The following is a 19,452-nucleotide window of genomic DNA, read 5'->3' as shown; positions in this document are numbered from 1 at the left end:
CCCTTCTTAAAGGGCCAGGCACAAGAATATGCCTGTGAAGAATATGAGTGCCACGATAGCGCTGCATATCCTCAGTCACGGCCCATGAGTCAGCGGGTTTCCACAAAAAAAAAAAAAAAAAAAAAAAAAAACAATCTGCAAAAACAAACCTGATGGTTATTTACCCCGAGGCTGCAAATCCCGACAGCCATCATACAAATCCAGATGTTTGCCCCCAGGATTAATACGCCGGTGGCTTCCAGAGACCTTTGAGCTGCAAAATCCATAAAAAAACAACAAAAAAAAAAAAACAGCAGCCGCGGCCTGAAATGGCCTCGCTTGGATGTTCGTGTGAACGCTTACGGGGAGTGAATTTTCTAAATGCAAATTTTAAAAAAAAGGATACAACCACCGATCTGTGAAACCAAGTGAGGGCACTTCTTGAAATGTGACATACACGAGAAGGAGACAAGGAATCGGGAATAGATTGTGATCTAGTGAAATAGTGCCATGACAATCCTCGAATTTAAGCTTTAAAAGTTTTTTCCTTAAGAGAAACCGCGATGAAAACCATGTTTTTTTTTTTCCCACACAAAAAAACCCCTAAAATAAATACTAGTGAAAAAGACTGAAATCTAAACATAGAGCCAATTTTAATAGTGCAAAATACAGTGAAATGTCCAAAACAGGGCTTTTTAAAATGTGTCAAATGGGTGAAAATTGCTTAAAATATCTTAAAAAACGTTAGTTTTTTTTTTTTATTAAAATGACCAAAATGAGGGCAAAGAGCTTGCAATATCCAAAAGAAGGCTTTCAAAAAAACTAACATCTGACATGCAACAACAAATTATTTTAAAGGAATTAAAGGTTCTATAATGAGGACTAATAGCTTAAAATTTCCTAAACAAAAAAAAAAAGGGGGGTTAAAAGTCTAAAATGGGGAAGAATACTTTGAATATCCTGCTTAATAACTGCTTAAAAAACTATTAAAATTGTCCAACCAAAATGCTGAAAAAGACGGTTGAAACCTCTAAAAATGAGCTACAAAAACAGCTGAAACGTCCTAAAAAGCAACATAAACCGCAGTTAATGCTCAGATATCAAAGCTATAGATTCAACTCTCGGAGCTGAATTAGCCTCATTTTAAAGGTTAAACGTGTTTTGCGGCTCCAGTTAAATCTGATTAGGTGAAAAGTGACAAAAACTGACCTTTTGCTCATTAAGGTTGCAGACGCCTGCTACAGCTGTTGCATTATGGGTGTTTTCGGGCTAATTAGAGGAGTCGATACTAAATCTTTGCGAGGGGAGAAAAAAAAGCATTTTGTACAGAAGTCGATTGCCAAAAATGTCATCATTTAACAAAGATCATGAAAGAAGACCAACATTTAGACCAGTTAAGGCAATTTAATTGAGTGAAATCTATTTATCGGGAAATACAGGTTTGCTACTATGAAATATTCGGGCCACATGAATTCATTTTGGTTATTTTGTCAGAAAGTCGGCGATGAACATCTTGTACCCGGCAGCTCTTCAATATTTTCTCCGTGCTTGCTGACAATGATAAGAAGCTTACAAAGCCAGGGAATCTTTTCTGTGTGTGTGTGTGTGTGTGTGTGTGTGTGTGTGTGTGTGTGTGTGTGTGTGTGTGTGTGTGTGTGTGTCTCGGCTTGTACACGAGGACAAAGCTTCATCTCTCTGCTGTCTGGTAGTTTTTCAATTGTCCACGTCGTGAACGACCTCAGAGTTATGAGAAGAAAAGAACGCCTGGTTATTTATTTTTATTCAACACAGGCTCGATGGTGTGAATATTTTTTTGTTTTGTGGCGACAACAAAAAAAAAGCTGCAATTTTAATTTCCTTCCTCGCCGATAAAATACCATTGCATTGTGTTGTCTGATCAGTAGTTTCAGGGCTCACACAGCAGTGATGCTACATGCTAAAGAGTTTCAATGGTCACACAGCAGTAATGCTACATGCTACATGCTAAAGAGTTTCAGGGCTCAAATCGCCAGTGATGCTACATGCTAGAGAGTTTCAATGGTCACACAGCAGTAATGCTACATGCTACATGCTAAAGAGTTTCAGGGCTCAAATCGCCAGTGATGCTACATGCTAGAGAGTTTCAATGGTCACACAGCAGTAATGCTACATGCTACATGCTAAAGAGTTTCAGGGCTCAAATCACCAGTGATGCTACATGCTAAAGCGTTTCAATGGTCACACAGCAGTGATGCTACATGCTAAAGAGTTTCAATGGTCACACAGCAGTAATGCTACATGCTACATGCTAAAGAGTTTCAGGGCTCAAATCGCCAGTGATGCTACATGCTAGAGAGTTTCAATGGTCACACAGCAGTAATGCTACATGCTACATGCTAAAGAGTTTCAGGGCTCAAATCGCCAGTGATGCTACATGCTAAAGCGTTTCAATGGTCACACAGCAGTAATGCTACATGCTAAAGAAGTTCGGGGCTCACACACCAGTGATGCTACATGCTAAAGAGTTTCAATGGTCACACAGCAGTAATGCTACATGCTAAAGAGTTTCAATGGTCACACAGCAGTAGTGCTACATGCTAAAGAGTTCCAGGGCTCAAAGCGCTAGTGATGCTACATGCTAAAGAGTTTCAATGGTCACACAGCAGTAATGCTACATGCTAAAGAGTTTCAATGGTCACACAGCAGTAATGCTACATGCTACATGCTAAATAGTTTTTTTACATGCCATTTGTGTGCAGAGTATAAATCTAAGTTCATGGCATTTAATAAGTACTCGCATTGACACTCGGTATCGTCAAGAAGCCAAAGTACTCGTATCGGTACTTGGTATCGTCAAGTAGCCAAAGGTAAGTACTCGTATCGGTACTCGGTATTGGCAAATTGATAAAGGTTAATACTTGTATCAGTACTCGGTATCAGCAAGAAGCTAAAGGTTAGCACTGCTATCGCTACTCTGTATCGGCAAGGGATTAAAAGCTCGTACTGTATCGAGATTCGGTATCAACAAGTAGTTAAAGGTTTTTTTATTTCTCCTTTTAAAACGCGGTGTCGGTGCACCGCTCTCTTTTCTTAACACGTGACGTCTCCTCTGAGGTCGGGTGCGACTTCCCACCAGACCGCCTCTGGAGAGGCGACGCCCTCATCAATCCTCTTGTCTTCTAATGACATCGCCGTACGGCAGAAAGCGGTCGAGAACACTTTCTTCCACCTCGGCGACGAAAACTACCATTAAGATCGAGAGCGCGTCCACCTCCTGGAAGCGTAAACGCGGCCGTTACCGGCGTCGATACCGGTAAGTATTCTAATTAGAGGCAAGGGTTGATTGTGTCATCAGCGCCATTTGTCGGGGGAAGTGACTCCCGCGGCGCGTCAAGAGAACAACACGGTGTTCGCTTCGCTGAAATAAAATCAATCCTTTCAAAAGAGAGATGAACCCAGTGACAGTAATGCCCAGTGGGGGCATCGATATCCACTGCTGTGACACACACACACACACACACACACACACACACACACACACACACACACACACACACACACACACACACACACACACACACACACACACACACACACACACACACACACACACACACACACACACACACACACACACACACACACACACACAGGTCCTAAGTTCACCATCTTTTCTCGGCGTCTCACCCCTTCCTCCCTCTCCCTCTCTCTCTCTCCTTCATCCTCGTCTCCTCCGTGTCTTTCATGGCACTGTTTTTGCCGGTGGTTTCCATAGAGACGAGTTGCTCCCGTCTATTTCCAGCTCCCTCCTCTGGTCTGCTGCTCGTCTAGACTCCCCCCCCCACTTCCCCCACACACACTCATTAGATTTAAGCGCCCAACTAGGTAAATGAACGACTCCTGATTCCATCCCGGCCTGCTGTCAGTGAATCAGTGCGCACTCCGACATGCACTGTGTTCTTCCTCCTTGGTTCGTATTCATATATACAGTATATATATATTTTTTTGGTTGGTTTTTTTCATCATCAGCTACCCACTGCTTCGCCGCTTCAAATCAAGGTCTGGCGCTCTCCCCTCACACATTCCGCAGAACTTGTAGCGACGCCACGACGAGAAAGAACAAGTCCCCTGCCTGTGCACGCGATCACTATTTCTTTTCCCCCTTCTCTCTCCCTCACTGTAGGAAGCCGTCTCCCACACGTCGCCACAGTACGTTACCGGATGTCAGCCGCTGACCTTTGTTTGCGTGTCTAGGGGGGGGCCGGAGGGGGACCAGGTGGAACGGACCACAGTTCGGGGCTATAAATAGTGGCGAGGGAGGGGGCGGGTCAAGGATCAGTGGCTGGGGGTCATGGCGGTACGTGGGTTTTCACTGTGACTACCGATTCCCCCTCTGTTTCAAAACGCATTAGAGCGCGTCGACATGAAATGGCGCGTCGTCTTGTTTCAGAGACATTTTAAGAAAGTTTATGAAGGTAGGTGCAATTTGAGCTTGTGGTTTGCGCTGGTGTGACGGACGGACGGACAAAGGGACCATTGGACACTGAACTGATGGACCAATAGCCAAGCAGAAAAAGAAAAAAAAAAAGATGGCGGGATTTACAGATCAGTAAATACACTGACAAATGGATTGGATGTCTATCCATCTGAAATATTGAATATTTGGTCAAAAGAAAATTCAGTATTTAAAAAAATAAATAAATTCAAGTGGTTAGATACATATTTATGTCTAAAGATTGTAACTCGACAGCTTCCATGCTAAACAAACTAAAAGAAACTCATTCATCCACTTGAAGGAAATTCAATTCAGAAGAAAAACTACCGTATATTTCCACCCGACAAAACAAAACCACCACGGAATTTATTCGCGAGTCATTACTGAGTGTCCCCGTAATGGAGCGAGACATCGCGCGGTCCGTCTTTCTGATACGCTGTCGCAAAACGCCGCCAAAAATCATCTGTTTACTGTAAACACGTCGGCTCGTGAGCTCATTTGCATGCCGTCACAACAATGCCCGTGTCGCTACAACCAGCCAATCAGAAATCAAACCCGATATAGTGTCATCGGGGGAGGGGGGGGGGGGGTTCAGCCAATCACAATCAAGGTAGGCTCCTCCCCCCCTTTGCCTCCTCCCACAATCAGGCAGCTCTGCTCTGGCACATGGCGCCACGAGAGGAAGTGCTTCCTTCCTCTTCCCATAGATGGGCGTGTGTAGGGGGCGGAGCCAGTCCAGCTCACACAGACACAGCAGATTCTGCATGTCGCTCCTATGAGCCAATCTTCAAAATGGATGGAAAATCGAGCAGAAGCTGGATTTGGGGCAATAAACATTGAATGCAACGATTCTGGACCAACGATGTCCATGCGAAATATTTTGAAAAGCTGGCTAATATAACCCCCTTTTAAAAAAATAAATAAATAACGTTCCCGTCCTGAGCTTCCGGAGCATTCCCCACACAAATTGATTCCCGACGACCTCCTCCTCGGCTTGTTTGTTGACGCTAATCAAGCCGGTGTTTTCAAATGAATACGCCGGTGATTGAGGGTAAAATGCTGCACATGGCAACCTGGCTCTAATATGATTAACGGTGGTTCCCCACTCTACCCCCCCCCCCCCCCCCCCCACACTTAACGACATCCCGGGCGTGTAATCAGTCGGATGGCCCGACACCAGACCCTTCTGACCAGAGAGAGACACTCGGGACTAAACGGCCCCGAGGGGAGTTCCTTCATTTTTCTTTAATCGAAAGAAACAAGCTTCTGTTGTGTTTGCTGCTCGTCAGAACGCAACGCTTGCGGTGGACAAACCCGACTGCATTGTTGTTGAAGCAGGAGGAGTGTTTCTTTTGGTAGGACATTTAATCCGTCCACAGAGGATCTTGCGGGTAATTGAAACTGTCCACCGTTTTGAAAAAAAACAACAAAAACCAGCAGTATCAGCTGGTTGAGCAAAAAAAAAAAGACAAAAAGGCTGATATTCCGGTGACGGATCCTCTCGTGGCGGCTTGGATTTACGACTCCTCTCCCGACGGGACCCAAGCGGAGGAAATAGCGTGACATTGATGAAGAGTCGCGGCGTCCGCGGGAGGAAGGAGGGGGCGGTAAATGGATGGGCCGACAGCACGTTGGAGAACCCGAGGGACTTGTTTAAATTCAGTTCTTTGCTGACACTCAATAAGAACAGCTTGGTGTGTATATATATACATATATACATCTATACATCTATGGGGTCCAAGAGCCCATCTTCACCTACCGGCGGCCCCTATAGGATGAAATATCCAACAGTACTGCTCAAAACCATGACGAGAAATCCAACCGCTTCATGAAATCTGATGCTAATTTAATACCTCTGGCTCTGGTTAATCCCAGAGATTGACAGGGTCCATCTTCACCTCACCTCGTGTCCTGCGACCCCGGAGCAATTCCAGAGCTCCACAAAGACTGTGCCATGTTCATTGTGCGTGTTCATTTCTATTCTTCTATCCCATGGAAAAAAGACAGAACAGGTACTTCAAACATTTCAATTAAACACGTCTCTAATGTTGTTCCACATTGTTGTGGCATGTTAGATTTCGTCTAATTCGCATTAAAAACTCAATTTCGCCTCCGCCGTGATTGCTTTGGCCACTAGAGGGAGCTATACATCTCAAGTCTGTGGCTTGTTTAAAAAAAAACACAAAAAACCCAAACAACAACCCGTAAGCACATTTTGTAATGGGGTCCTGTTTCACAATGATGCAACGACGCCATTATTTCTGAGGCTTTCAGCGAGAAAACTCATTTCCACCATTCCCGGCGCATCTTCCCACAGCTGGAGGCGGAAATCTCGGAGCCTCGGACACGCGGCGCCGAGGCGTCGTGATAACACATCTCCCCGCCGCGCCTTGAGGTGCGACAGTAAGTGACACTGTGCTTCATCCCGAATGATGCCGCGTGGAGAGATATCGGCTGCAAACCGGCAGGTTCAATTAAGCAGCTCCGCGTCCCCGTCTCCTGACTCGGGGGTGGGGGGGGTTCGTCTCCCGTATCTCTGTCAGGATCCATCCGAGCTGCGGAGAGATTGAAGGTCCAATGGGAATCAACCGGAGTGCAGGCCCCGGCGCTCTGGCTCCCCCCCAGCCTTTCCGGGAGAGGAGTGACAGCTCTTTGGAAGACGCCACCTGGAACACGTTAGCGGCTTGTCAAACTGCCTCCGAGGTTCGGGGCGCCGGCGTCAGTTCCCGTCTCCACCCCCTTCTCCTCCCCCCCCGTACGGCGTCGAGCTTGATCCGCCGCTTCTCCTCCCAGTCCCCGTGGGATTTGAAATGCGGCCGACGACCGTATTCCTCTGGAGGCGGCGCGTGAAAGATGCAAAAAGGGACGTCACCTGTGCGGCGCAGATTACATTGTAAAACCCCGGCGCTCCAGCTCCACCGCAATGGAAAACCGGAAGCGCTTGAGGGAATAAAAAAAATGGGACGCAGTTCGGCTGAATCCAGAAAAACGCAATGTCTTGATGATCAACTTTCGTTAAATTAGGAAGTTTTCTTCTCCCTCGCACTTGACGACAGAACGTTGACCGACAGGAGTCCAATAGAACGTCTTTATTGCTGCGGAGACGTTCCGGGTGACCCTCCGGGATATTGGCTGACCGGCAGGTTGATGAAGGGCAGGAGGGGCCGAGTGGAATTAGAGCACCACCCAGGCGCTTCCTTCAGTTTGAGTTGCAGCAACACATCAGATTTTCCACCTGTTTTGGTCATTTTTTTTCTTTTTGTTTTAGCTACTTTCGATTTTTTTGGTAAACTTTTTTGTTTTTTCACGTTATTTTTTCCCCCCGGAATTTTTTGGGCTATTTTGACTCTCTGAGACCTAAAATGCTTCCCTTTTTGGACGGATTCGAGGCATTTTAGCATTTCTTTCTCTTTTTTTGGGGGCCATTTTAGCCTATTTTTTTTTATGTCGCTTCACAATGACAGGAAGAGCTCAACGTCAAAAAGCGACGCCACAAGCCCCGGAGCTATTTCTTTTTCCGACTTTTTGAGGAATTGCAGCCAAAACGCCCATTTTCCTTCTCGTTGGACCAGAATGACACGACCGGACGTCAGTCGCACGTCATAGAACATTTCCCCCGTGTCAGTTTCCGCCTTTTACTACCTCATTGACCTTTTTCCAAAAGAGCCATTCTTCTCCCAAACAACTTACATATTCAGAGACTATAAATATGACCGTAGATTTCCATCATCACTTTGCTCGGATCTTCCAATAAATACTGAACCACAACACATCCTGTACATCTGCAAAATGTCAATTTGCCCTCCGAGATTTTATTTCATTTGATTCTTTCAATGGAACCTTCAATGAAACTGAAATGAAAAGTTGTATGAATGTTTGGCGGCATGGTGCGAGTTTGTACAGCGTGACCCGGTGTCCGGGTGTTTTCTTTTTTCTTAAGAAATAAAAAGATACAGCCCGAGAGAGAAAAAAATCCAAAAGAAGACGCGAGATGGCAAAACGGCCGTGAACTTACCTCCAAAATGTCGCCCGCCAAACATCAACCGTCACCGTCCACGGGAAGTCAAATGAACTAACGGCGGGGGCATGCAAAGCAGGTGTCAATTCATGCAAAAGAAAATAAAAGATTAACAAAGGCAGCGCAGAATGGGAACGGAGACAAAGGATGTGTCCCGGCGGTCTACAGAGACTCTGCGGTGAAAAACCGAGATGTAAAAGCTTTTCTAAGCCACAAGTGAGAGACGAGGTTATAATATCCCAACTAAAAAAGATGTCCAACTCTTAAATCGAAAGGAAATTGTCGAGATAAAAAGCTCTAAATCCCGCCGCCTTGTGCCGACGTCCCGTCGATTGCGGCGAAATAAATCAAGGCCGTCACCCGCGGTCACGGGCGGACGGATGACGGCGGGTGGGATTTCGGCGCGGCGCGGTGCGGGCGTGTGCGTTACCTAGGGCCGTCCTGGCGGGGGTGGCGTCGCTCTTGATCCAGAAGGAGACCCAGGAGAGGACCACTGTCAGGATGCAGGGGATGTAGGTCTGGATGGTGAAGTAGCCCATCCGCCGGCTGAGGTCGAAGTACACCGTCATCAGCACGTAGTCGCCTGTTGGGACGGCGGATCGAGATATTAGAATCGGAAGCCGAGACGATTTCTGAGGTACTGTTCACATCGAGCGCAACGCAAACGTCCTCGATTCTGGTACATACTTTCGTTTTTCTCCACAACCACCCTCTTTTGGAGCCTTTAAAGTCGCTCTTTAAAGTCCATTATTATGTGAGGTGACCCTGCTTTATTGCAAACTACACTTTGCTCCGCGCTCATAAACTACCGACCGTCCTCCCCGAGGATCCCGAGCATCGCTCCGGCTCATGAGTAATTAAAAAGGTCTGATATGCAGCCACCGGCGAGATCACGCAGTGCACTTAACTCCATTGTCATCGACGCAGAGGCAGATTATTGAGCACAGGCGCGGCAGCCTTCATTCCGTGCCTCATTAAAGGAGCCGCCGATGTTTGTAAATTTAATACCGGGGCCGGTTTGGATATCGACAAATGAGATCTGGGTTGCGAAAACAAAAATGCCACGGGGTGAAGGGACCCTGGGGAAACGCCACTCACAGAATGAGGGCTTTCTTGCATCAGCGGAGTTTATCGGGGTTCCACTTCGGCAAACGAATGATGTCGGCTCAGTTTGGTAATGAGAGCGTCAGACGCGTCTGAAGACCCGAGGACTTCGGTAAACTTCAGTACAGACGAGAAAGTCGATAAGCTTCACAAAAAGTGTCAGAAGTTGTATTTTTTTTTTTATTATTGGTCATGCACGACATCAGAAAAGAGTTAAGTTGACTCTGTGATGGCTTGAATTGGATTTCTGGCTGTGTGTAATGAGAAGGCTGACAGACGGAGGGGAGGACGACAAGGACAAGGCGAGAGACGAAAGGAGATCAATGGGCTTTTGAGCACAAAAAGCAAGAGAAAATTCTTCTTCTTTTCAATGGTTGTGCGTCTGAGGGTATTTTATGTGAAAGGGAGTATTCAAATACAGATGATGGATGGATGGACTGTTGGTTGGTTGATTCAATGGATCAATGGATGATGGGTGGATGGATGGAAGGATGGATGGGCCAATGAATCAGTGGATGGATGGATGGATAGATGGATGGATGGATGGATGGATGGATGGATGGGCCAATGAATCAGTGGATGGATGGATGGATGGATGGGTGGATGGATGGATGGATGGGCCAATGAATCAGTGGATAGATGGATGGATGGATGGATGATGGATAGATGGATGGATGGGCCAATGAATCAGTGGATGGATGGATGGATGGATGGATGGGCTAATGAATCAGTGGATGGATGGATGGATGATGGATAGATGGATGGATGGGCCAATGAATCAGTGGATGGATGATGGATAGATGGATGGATGGGCCAATGAATCAGTGGATGGATGGATGCGCTAATGAATCAGTGGATGGATGGATGGATGGATGATGATGGATGGATGGATGGGCCAATGAATCAGTGGATGGATGGATGATGGATGGATGATGGATAGATGGATGGATGGGCCAATGAATCAGTGGATGGATGGATGGATGGATGGATGGGCCAATGAATCAGTCGATGGATGGATAGATGGATGGATGGGCCAATGAATCAGTGGATAGATGGATGGATGGATGATGGATAGATGGATGGATGGGCTAATGAATCAGTGGATGGATGGATGGATGGATGATGGATGGATGGATGGATGGATTGCCCTTGAAGTTCCCGCACACCAAACGCAAGAACATTAAAGTCCTTGTTGGGAAAACGTCATCCCACAAACGAACGTTTCCTTCAAATGCACCTTTTAAAAAAAATTTTTTTTTTAATGGATGGTGGATTTTAAGCATTGTTTTATTCTTTCTTTATTTGATCCTGTTAAAGTGCAAAGAGGTACTTTGAATTTAAAAAATATATATCTAAAAAGTTTGTTTTTAAATGGAAACTAGAAAAGCGTAATTAATCCTTTGCACACATTCTCACATGCATTCACACACGTTTACTCACACCCACTCACATGAAGCTCTTTCATTAACTCACATCGACTCTGAAAAATGATCATTTCAACTGTCGCAACACAAAAAAATACAGTTTTGTCACGAATATAAAGCAAGAAAAGCCCCCCAAAAAACAAAGATGGATGAAACTAAACAGTGTTCTGGGCTTCATTAACGAGTCCAGGATGACTCTGCTTTTAGGCCAACAGTGCATTCTTTCATGCCCCCCCCCCCCCAATATAAGTAGATTTCTTTAACCCACAAACACAGAATACATGAATAAATAGTTGTGCTGAACGAGGCGATGTGCAGGGCTTGAGTAGCGTTTGTGAAATTTGTTAAACTGCATGTTTGTTTTTTTTGTTTACCCGCTTCTGGAATCGTGTTTTGTTCCCTTTGATGGGCGCATTTACCTTAAAACGTTCACCCCGATTTCGCCGTCTTTCATGCAAATTATCCCGGAAAATAGAATCCAGCGGTCATACGGCGATTGCCGATGCCGTTGACTTACATTCCAGATGCGATCCTGTAAAATTCATTACATCCGATGTCTAATTGAAGCGTCTCATTAAAAAACTAAACGGAAAAATGACATTTTAGACGTGTTATAACTCAATTATAAATACATTCTTACACCACTGATGCTCTAGATTGATGCATTTCATCCAAAAAGTCCATCTGTCTTTTTTCCAGTTACGTCACAGTTTTGTTTCCCCTCTTGCAAATAGCAAATGTTGAGAAAATTACTCAAATTCAACAAACGTGGCACCTAATTGACAACCCCCCCCCCTCTTCAATCAGTTTGATTGATCAAATGTTAGATTTCTGTAGCAAGTAATTTTTTTTATGGGACAATATTAAAGCAGAGTGCAAATAAGATGTAAAATTAATCACATCGGGCTTTTAAACGATGAGTTTGACTCAAATAAATGCAAATAGAAACGCATTCGACATGTTTATCGAGTCTAGTAAGTGAAATTGGGGAATTTTAATAGCTCAACCCGGCGGAGTGGCTTAATGCGAAAATATAAAGTCTGATTCTGTGGATGTTGGCTTAATCTAACAAGTCTGATTTATGGCACTTCTCGGTGCATATAGCAGATAATATTCATGGGAAATCATATTCAAAAGAATAGATGCTGCAAAATCCAGAAAATGGGGGGGAAATAGCGACGACATTTTGGAAGAGTAAAGTATCCACCAAGTATTTATTGTACTTTGTGACTCGCGTGATCAATAAGTTTAAGATAGTTTTTAATAGAAGGCAATTTTATTGCAAATATGGAAGTCAAAGACAACAATCAGTCCAACAATTTGTGGATGGCGTCGGAGCATTTTCAAAAAGTTTCACTCCACTCCGTTTCCATGGAGACGGAGTCAGATAATTTTCAAAAAGTTGTGTTTTACCATGTTTCCATGGAGATAGAGTTGGGATAGTTTCAAAAAGTTGCATTTTACTATGTTTCCATGGAGTTCGAGTCGGAGTATTTTCAAAAAGTTGCGTTTTCCTGTGCTTCCATGGAGACAGATTCAGAGCGTTATCAAAAAGTTGCGTTTTGCTCTGTTTCTGCAGTTGGAGCGTTTTTAGGAAGTTGCAGTTTTCTCTGTTTCCAGTGAGACGGAGGTGGATTACTTTCAAAAAGTTTGACTCCTTTTCCATCGAGACCGAAAAAGCGTTCTTAATACATCTCCATGAAGACTGCGTCAGCATTTTTGAAACGTTTCCACAGAGACAAAGTAAAGAGCGTTATCAAAAATAGAGGCCGAATCTGAGCATTTTTCGTAAAAGGTCCACCTTGGGAGCCATTTTTGAAAAGTCGCCAGGCTCTCTTGTAAACAGACGGCCAAAATCGCTACGAAACATTTGCCTTTTTTCAAAAAAAGAAACGTTAAAACATGTTAATGGTGACCTCATTTTTTGAGGGTTTCGCGTTTGGACGAACGTTGCCTCCATTTTGTCGGCATGCTAACAACTGCTCCGCCGGATATTTACTCACGTTTGCGGGGTTTGTGGGAGGAGCTCGGCTTCGCCGCGCCGAGATCTGACTGCCACAGTCGGATGTTAAAAAAAATCAGCCCCCTCCCACAAAAAAAAACGTGCATTTTGATGCGGTGGCGCTCGAGCGCCTGGCTAACGAGCGCTACTTGGAGGAGCCTTACGCAAGAACAGCCGAGGCGGCTCATTAGACGGCGAGGCGTCGTGAGCCCCGGCGTGTGCGAGATGTGTGGGATTTCCAGCTGTTCCTCCAGAGACCCGCAGACGCTGTCCAGGCCCGGCGCGTGGAAGAAAGGAGGAATTATGGAGGCTGGACACGTGAGGGGGCGGGGGGGGGGGGGGGGGGGGGGGGGGGGTGTCGGCGTGTCTCCGGCGGGAAAAAAGGGCGCGACGGTTCGGCTTTTGGGGGAATTCGCGGGAACAAAGAGCCGACGCGTTTGGGATTCCTCGTCGGGCTCGACGACGGCGAAGGATTGCGTGGGGATCTGTCCACTCGAGCGCTCATTAAAACGTCCCGGCACCTCGTGTGTTTATGAGGGATGGAGGAAAAAGAGAGAGAGAGAGAGAGAGAGAGAGAGAGAAGGAAGTGGATTTTCAAAGTTTGCCACCATGTCAATTAATGATCGGTATTTTTAGCGCGTGGAGCTCAAGCCAGGCGAAACGGCGGGGAAAAAGAAAAAGAAAGAAAGAAAGAAAGAAAAAAAAAAAAGGAACCGAAGGAGGTAATAAATGAGAAAACAAAGCTAATTTTCCTGAACAGCATGAGGTGGATGTGTAGGTTCGCGGAAAATGAGTCCCCGCCTGCGTTTCCACCACGCAGTGAAGAAAGAGTCGAATTTTATAAGGCCTCCCCATCTAATAACCCCAGCAATGGCGTGCTACGTGCTCCAGGTGGCGCTGCAGGAGCTACTAGCAAGGAGGAGCATAGCGCTACATAACTCAGAGTTGTCCAGAAGCCTATGAGGGGGAGTCTACGTCGAAATTCCCATGCGCTCCGTGTCGTCTTCTGCGTTTTTGGTGAGTCACGGCGCCCCCTAAAGGCCTGGCATGTGTACGACGCGCCCCCGAGGGCGTCCTGTCGAGCCGCGTCCATAGCGACGCGTGGCTGCGTCGGAAAACCACGCCACGCCGGCTCCCGTTTCCTCGAATATTCATGAACGGAGGAATGGACTTAGCAGCAACTTAAAAGTACGTAAAAATCCTGGTTTTGCGCAAAAAAAAAGAAAGGTAAAATACGTTTTTGGTTTTTTTCTGTATTCTTATTTTTTTTGCTCCTGCGAAAACGAAGAGGAACATCGCCACTCGCAAACAAGGTTAAGAGGGAGTCCACCGTCATGGCCCCCCCCCCCCCCCCCCCCAACATTAAAAATGCATCTAGATCTTGTCCAAACAAGTTGTACTCACCTGCACTTGTTGCACAACTTGCATTAGGTAAGTCGAGCCGCGCGGGGCCAGAGGAAAACCGCCCCGAAAGCACCGGGCGAAAAAGAATGAATAATTAAACCTCCTTTTTAATCTTTAATCTCGGTGATTAATGTCAGCGGAAAAAACCTATTTGCCCCCCCCCCCCACCTTCTTCTCCCACCCGAGGGGAATACTTATGAGCTTTGAGCTTGTAATTATATGATTACATTTATGGACAGGGTGTTAATGTTAACCTGTGGAAAGCTCGGGGAGGGGAGGAGGGGGGGGGGGGCTCGTTTTCGCCCCGTAACCTGACACCAGAGCGCTATGTCACTCACCCGCCATGGTCGTGAGCATGTCCGTGCTGTTCCTCAGCCCCATGAAGTCGAACTGGTAAAGCCTCCAGTACTTCTGGTCCGACGTCTCCACCGAGTTCCGCTTCCACTTGTACACGATCTCGTCTCTCGGGTAGCCGTCTGGGCGGAGGGGGAGGGGGGGAAGAAAAAAAAAAAAAAAAAAAAAGGGCAAGAGGAAAAAGTTGAGGTTTTTTTTGTTGTATGCATGATTTATACCTCGAGTCATGCATGATTTATATGCGTTTATAAAGTAGTTTTTCTTTGGCTACCCAGTGGACTGCAAACCAGTGGTCGCCTCTGAGGGCTCGACGGCGGCGGACATATTTAGCGCTAAGAACGGCAGGATTTCAAACGCAGATCCTGGCCGGGGGCAGCGGCTTAAACGCCGGCACGAGAACGCGCGGCGGAAATTGGATTTCTGCGGGAGCTCGTACGTCAACGGCGGCGGGGAGAAAAAAAATGAAAAAATCGTGACTGAAAAGGAAATGAGTGACGGCAGTAATGAACCAGCCTTGTAGTGGGAACCGGACTAATCATGCAAATGGCCTCATTCCCGGGGATAGCCATCTATAACCAAGAGGACTTCTGTTCCTTTTCGGGTTTTTTTTTTTATTTCCACACTCGTACAGTTGGCAAACATTATTGCCGTCATATTTCTCTTGGTGTTATTTGCTCAATTCTGTTTACTGCAGAATTACCACTGTGTTAGCGGTGTAGTTTCATAGCTACAGAAATGTTTTTTAAAAGCCCCCCCCCCCCCCCCCCCCCCCCCCCACCCCCCCCCCCCAACCCCGCCCCCGAAGCAACATGTCCCCCCCCTCACCGCTGGGATAAATTACGCCCCTCCCCCCGCGGCCTTAGCTCCGATAGCCTTCCGGACTGTCCTCCGAATGGAGAAGACGAGGGACGCCATCACCGGCCGTAATCACACAAACGAGTCCCGTTTCCATGAAATTTGAAATTCAATTTTTTTTGGGAAAATGGACGTAGGGGGTGGTGTCGCTGAGGCTCCTCTTCGACGGTTTGCGAGGTACGCCTCGCCGACGACGACGGCCTGACTAAAAGCCACTTTTCAGATTTAGTACATTTCCACAGGTTGCCAAAGTCAATACAAAATCAGAACCTCTGAGGGTGGACCGTTCACGAGCTTTCTTTTCTTTTGTGACGCTGAATGGAGCCAGATTTGCCGATTACATCTTTAAATGTATGAATGGCGGTGATTGTTAGCCACACCGGCGATAACGGTTCGTTCAGTCAAGACTGGAATATCTGCCAGTGAACGTACCCCAATTCTACCTTCTGTATTGCAATTCTACCCCCAAAAAAACCCATAGAAATGATCGGAGGTTGAACCCTTCTCTTGTTGCCGACTCCGTATCGAGGCGACATTTTTAGATTGTAAGAGAGACGTTACTCTGAACGTTGAGGCGAGCGAAATGGGTCTCGTTCGTGTATTTGGTGGAGACGGAATATGATCCCCGGAGGACGAACCCCACGGTGAATCCTCTCCAGGACGACTCGACTTGGCAATTCCCCCCCCCCCCCACGCTTTCCGCTTCGCAGCTGTCAATCACAGCCGACATCGCGTCAAATAAATATGGCCGCTCCCATTTAATTGCATGCGCTGTTGGAAGTGTCGGCAATGTGCCGCTATGGCGGCGCGGCGGGCACGAGGACGTGATTGCAGCAGGCCTCCCACGTGGCGTGATTGCAGAGGCCTTGCGATCGTACGCGATCCTTTTTTGAGCGTCAAATTGAGCTCGTGGCGAGAGAAGGCGGAATTATACGGGGGTGGCGACATGTCTGAAAAGTGCGTTCGCTTGTATTATGCAACATTAGCAAAGGCCGCTGGGAAAATCCGTCAGGTTTTGGGGATGTTTCATCTCGATAAATGACGGGGATCGCAGGCTCGACGGGGGAAGCAGCAGGTTGAGGAAGCTGCGAACAGTACGGGGAGGCATTTGCAGCCCCGGGCGTGGAGCGCGAGGAGCGGGGGGGGTGTGTGTGTCTGGGGGGGGGGGCGTCAGCACTAACTGCCGGGGTCGGCGTGAGCCGACGGCTTCTCGCCATGCCTCCTCCGCCACAGCTTCATTTTGCGGGCCATCTGCTGCGGAATATGCCCGTTTGCTTGGGCGGGCAAGCGAAGCAGACGGCCTGAGAGAGGAGAGAGAGAGAGCGAGAGAGAGAGAGAGACGCTCGGCGGAGAAACAAGGGGGAGTGGCGGCAGATTCTCAGATATGAACATCTGTGCACGCTCAGATGCATCCGAAGGCGCTAAGAAAGCCTTAAAGTCGCCCTTTTGAGTCGCTTGATGCAACATCATCCCGTGTGACTGCAGCCGGAGCAAGGAATTATTATTATTATTATTATTATTATTATTATGGCCCGAGTCTCAGCAAAGCTGGGAAAGACCCTATTGGGTATTGGAATGCAAGGACTTATTGTTAATTATCATTATTATTATTATAATTGGTACTATGGCCCAAGCAGGGCAAGGCCCTATTGTAATGCAAGGAATTATTGTTAATGATCATTTATTATTATTGTTACTATGGTCACGAGCCCAAGCAGGGCAAGACCTTACTGTAATGGAATTATTATTATTAATAATATTATTATTATGACGGTCCGAGCCCAAGCAGGGCAAGACCTTACTTTAATGGAATTTTTATTATTTTTTATTATTATTATGACGGTCCAAACCAGTGTAGAGCAAGTCCCCTATAATAATTAATAATATTATAAACTTTTTAAAGCTAAAACGACTCAATTTGTCCTCGAGAACTGAAATCTGCCCGGCGTATACAAAAATGGCTTCCTGATGAAAATCCTATCAAAATGTAGCAATAATCTCAAAGGGCGTGGCCGCGGCGCTCCGACAAATACCCGCCGGTGACCGCGAAAACAGGAAGTGACGCGAGCAACCCGCCGGCAGCTGTAATTTCCGGCCGTTCCTTAATCGTCTGCACGGGTCGGAGAATCTGAATAAAGCGCAAATGTGCGATCGGCTCCTGCCACAACAAGAGGATTTATTGAAAGGAGCCGGTCGCTTTATTCAACAGGATTATCGATGCGAACACTCTCACACTCTCACGGAGCGAGAGGAGACATAATGGGAACTCCACCTGTGATCAATAGCTCTTTCAACTCGGCGGCGGCGGGCGGGCGTAACAACGGGCCACTGACGAATGCCGCCATCGGGTAGTGATCTTCATTGTATTGGCGGATCGTATCTCGGCGAGGAAGCGGAATGACCCGCCGCGCTAATTAAAGTGACCCCGTGTTGGAAAACTTTGCCTCTTCTGACGGGATTACGTTCAAAACATTCTCATCGTTTTCGCGTTCCGTTGAGAGACTCCGCCTCCCGACTCCACCGCACCAATTCCATTCCTTTAGAAGTAAAAAGGGGTCACGCATTGAGCTTCCCCGCTGTTTTCAAAAAGTTGCGTTAACAGACGGAATTGGGAGTGTTTTCGAAAAGTTGCGATTCATCCCATCCCTATGTAGACAGAGCGTTTTTTTAGTTTTTTTTTTAAAGTTGCACACAGTTGCAAAAGAGTTTTTTTCCTTTTCTAAAAGTTTCACCGCGGGAGCCATTCCTCAGCACCAGTATCACGTAAACAGACGCTCTACTCGGAGCCCCTCCCACACACCGATATAGGCTCCTCCCACTGGTCTCAAGTCAACCCCGCCTCTTTACAAAATTCCCCACTTTCAAAAGCAACGCGCGCGTCGTGTCGTTTCCGGGATATTTACAGCTGGAGAAGACGAGCGGGCAGGAGTGTTCGTCCATCGGGAAGTTGTGGAGCTGCAGCTGGCATTCTGCGTTGATGGTCATCCTGGAGAGAGAGAGAGAGAGAGAGAGAGAGAGAGAGAGAGAGAGAGAGAGAGAAACAAAATCAGCGTCTATATGGAATCACACAATGGCGCCGGGCTGATGTGCGACGTCCCTCAGAATGACGGAGCCGTTTCATCATCGGCGTCCGACGTGTTTTTCCCTCCCGTGCGGAGCGGGTCAGAGCCCGGAGGCGAAAGCCAGGGGTGTTAAGTTGCGATCGCCGGGGCACGTCAGTGCAACAGATGCCTCGGCGACGGCGAGAGGGAGATTTGATTTGACGCGCAGAAAAAAACCAAAAGAAAAGGGGGCTCCGGGGACTGGGAGTCGCGACACGACGGAGGAAACTTTCCGATTGGCTCGACTGAGCATGTGCAGAAGAAATGTTCACTATAGCCATGGTGATGAGCGGCAGCGGTTTTGGAAATGTTGCGCTTTCCTCTGTTTACACGGAGACGAACATGGAGCTTTTTACTACGATTTCATGGAGACAGGGACATTTTGGAAAAGTCGCACTCCTCCAGATATACCTGAACAATTATAAAGCTTGACCCACTTATCTCCATTATACATGAATTTAAATTAAGTTATTTAGACCCATTATTTTTACATTATTAAAATTATTATTTTCTTTTTTTTACAAAGTGATCATGAGACTCAACACACACACATATTTTTACCTTTAATGCGGTGGGGGAAACACACACCGGGCTGATTGATTAAAAACAAACCCAGGCCTTCTTTGTTTTGTGTGTGTGTGTGTGTGTGTGTGTGTGTGTGTGTGTGTGTGTGTGTGTGTGTGTGTGTGTGTGTGTGTGTGTGTGTGTGTAATAAAAAAATATCTGCGACACCGTTG

The 19,452-nt window shown here is 46.8% G+C and overlaps 1 protein-coding gene across 1 annotated transcript in view; it reads right to left on the bottom strand.

Annotated features, from left to right (window-relative positions):
- The window catches only part of LOC308147730 (gamma-aminobutyric acid receptor subunit gamma-3-like), a gene marked incomplete at both ends in the record, with an annotated part of 75,823 nt that overhangs the window by 6,189 nt on the left and 50,182 nt on the right, over positions 1-19,452 (bottom strand). Inside the window, 3 exons of the mRNA XM_080520049.1 lie at positions 8,902-9,054; positions 14,744-14,881; positions 18,518-18,600. Of these exons, the coding sequence (XP_080376175.1) occupies positions 8,902-9,054; positions 14,744-14,881; positions 18,518-18,600 (374 nt within the window). The remainder of the gene's footprint in view (positions 1-8,901; positions 9,055-14,743; positions 14,882-18,517; positions 18,601-19,452) is intronic.

This window comes from Blennius ocellaris (genome assembly GCF_963422515.1).
Source record: "Blennius ocellaris genome assembly, chromosome: 24".
Lineage (NCBI taxonomy): Eukaryota > Metazoa > Chordata > Actinopteri > Blenniiformes > Blenniidae > Blennius > Blennius ocellaris.
The sequence above is the reverse complement of the archived record's forward strand: the minus strand, read 5'-3'. Positions and strand labels throughout refer to the sequence as shown.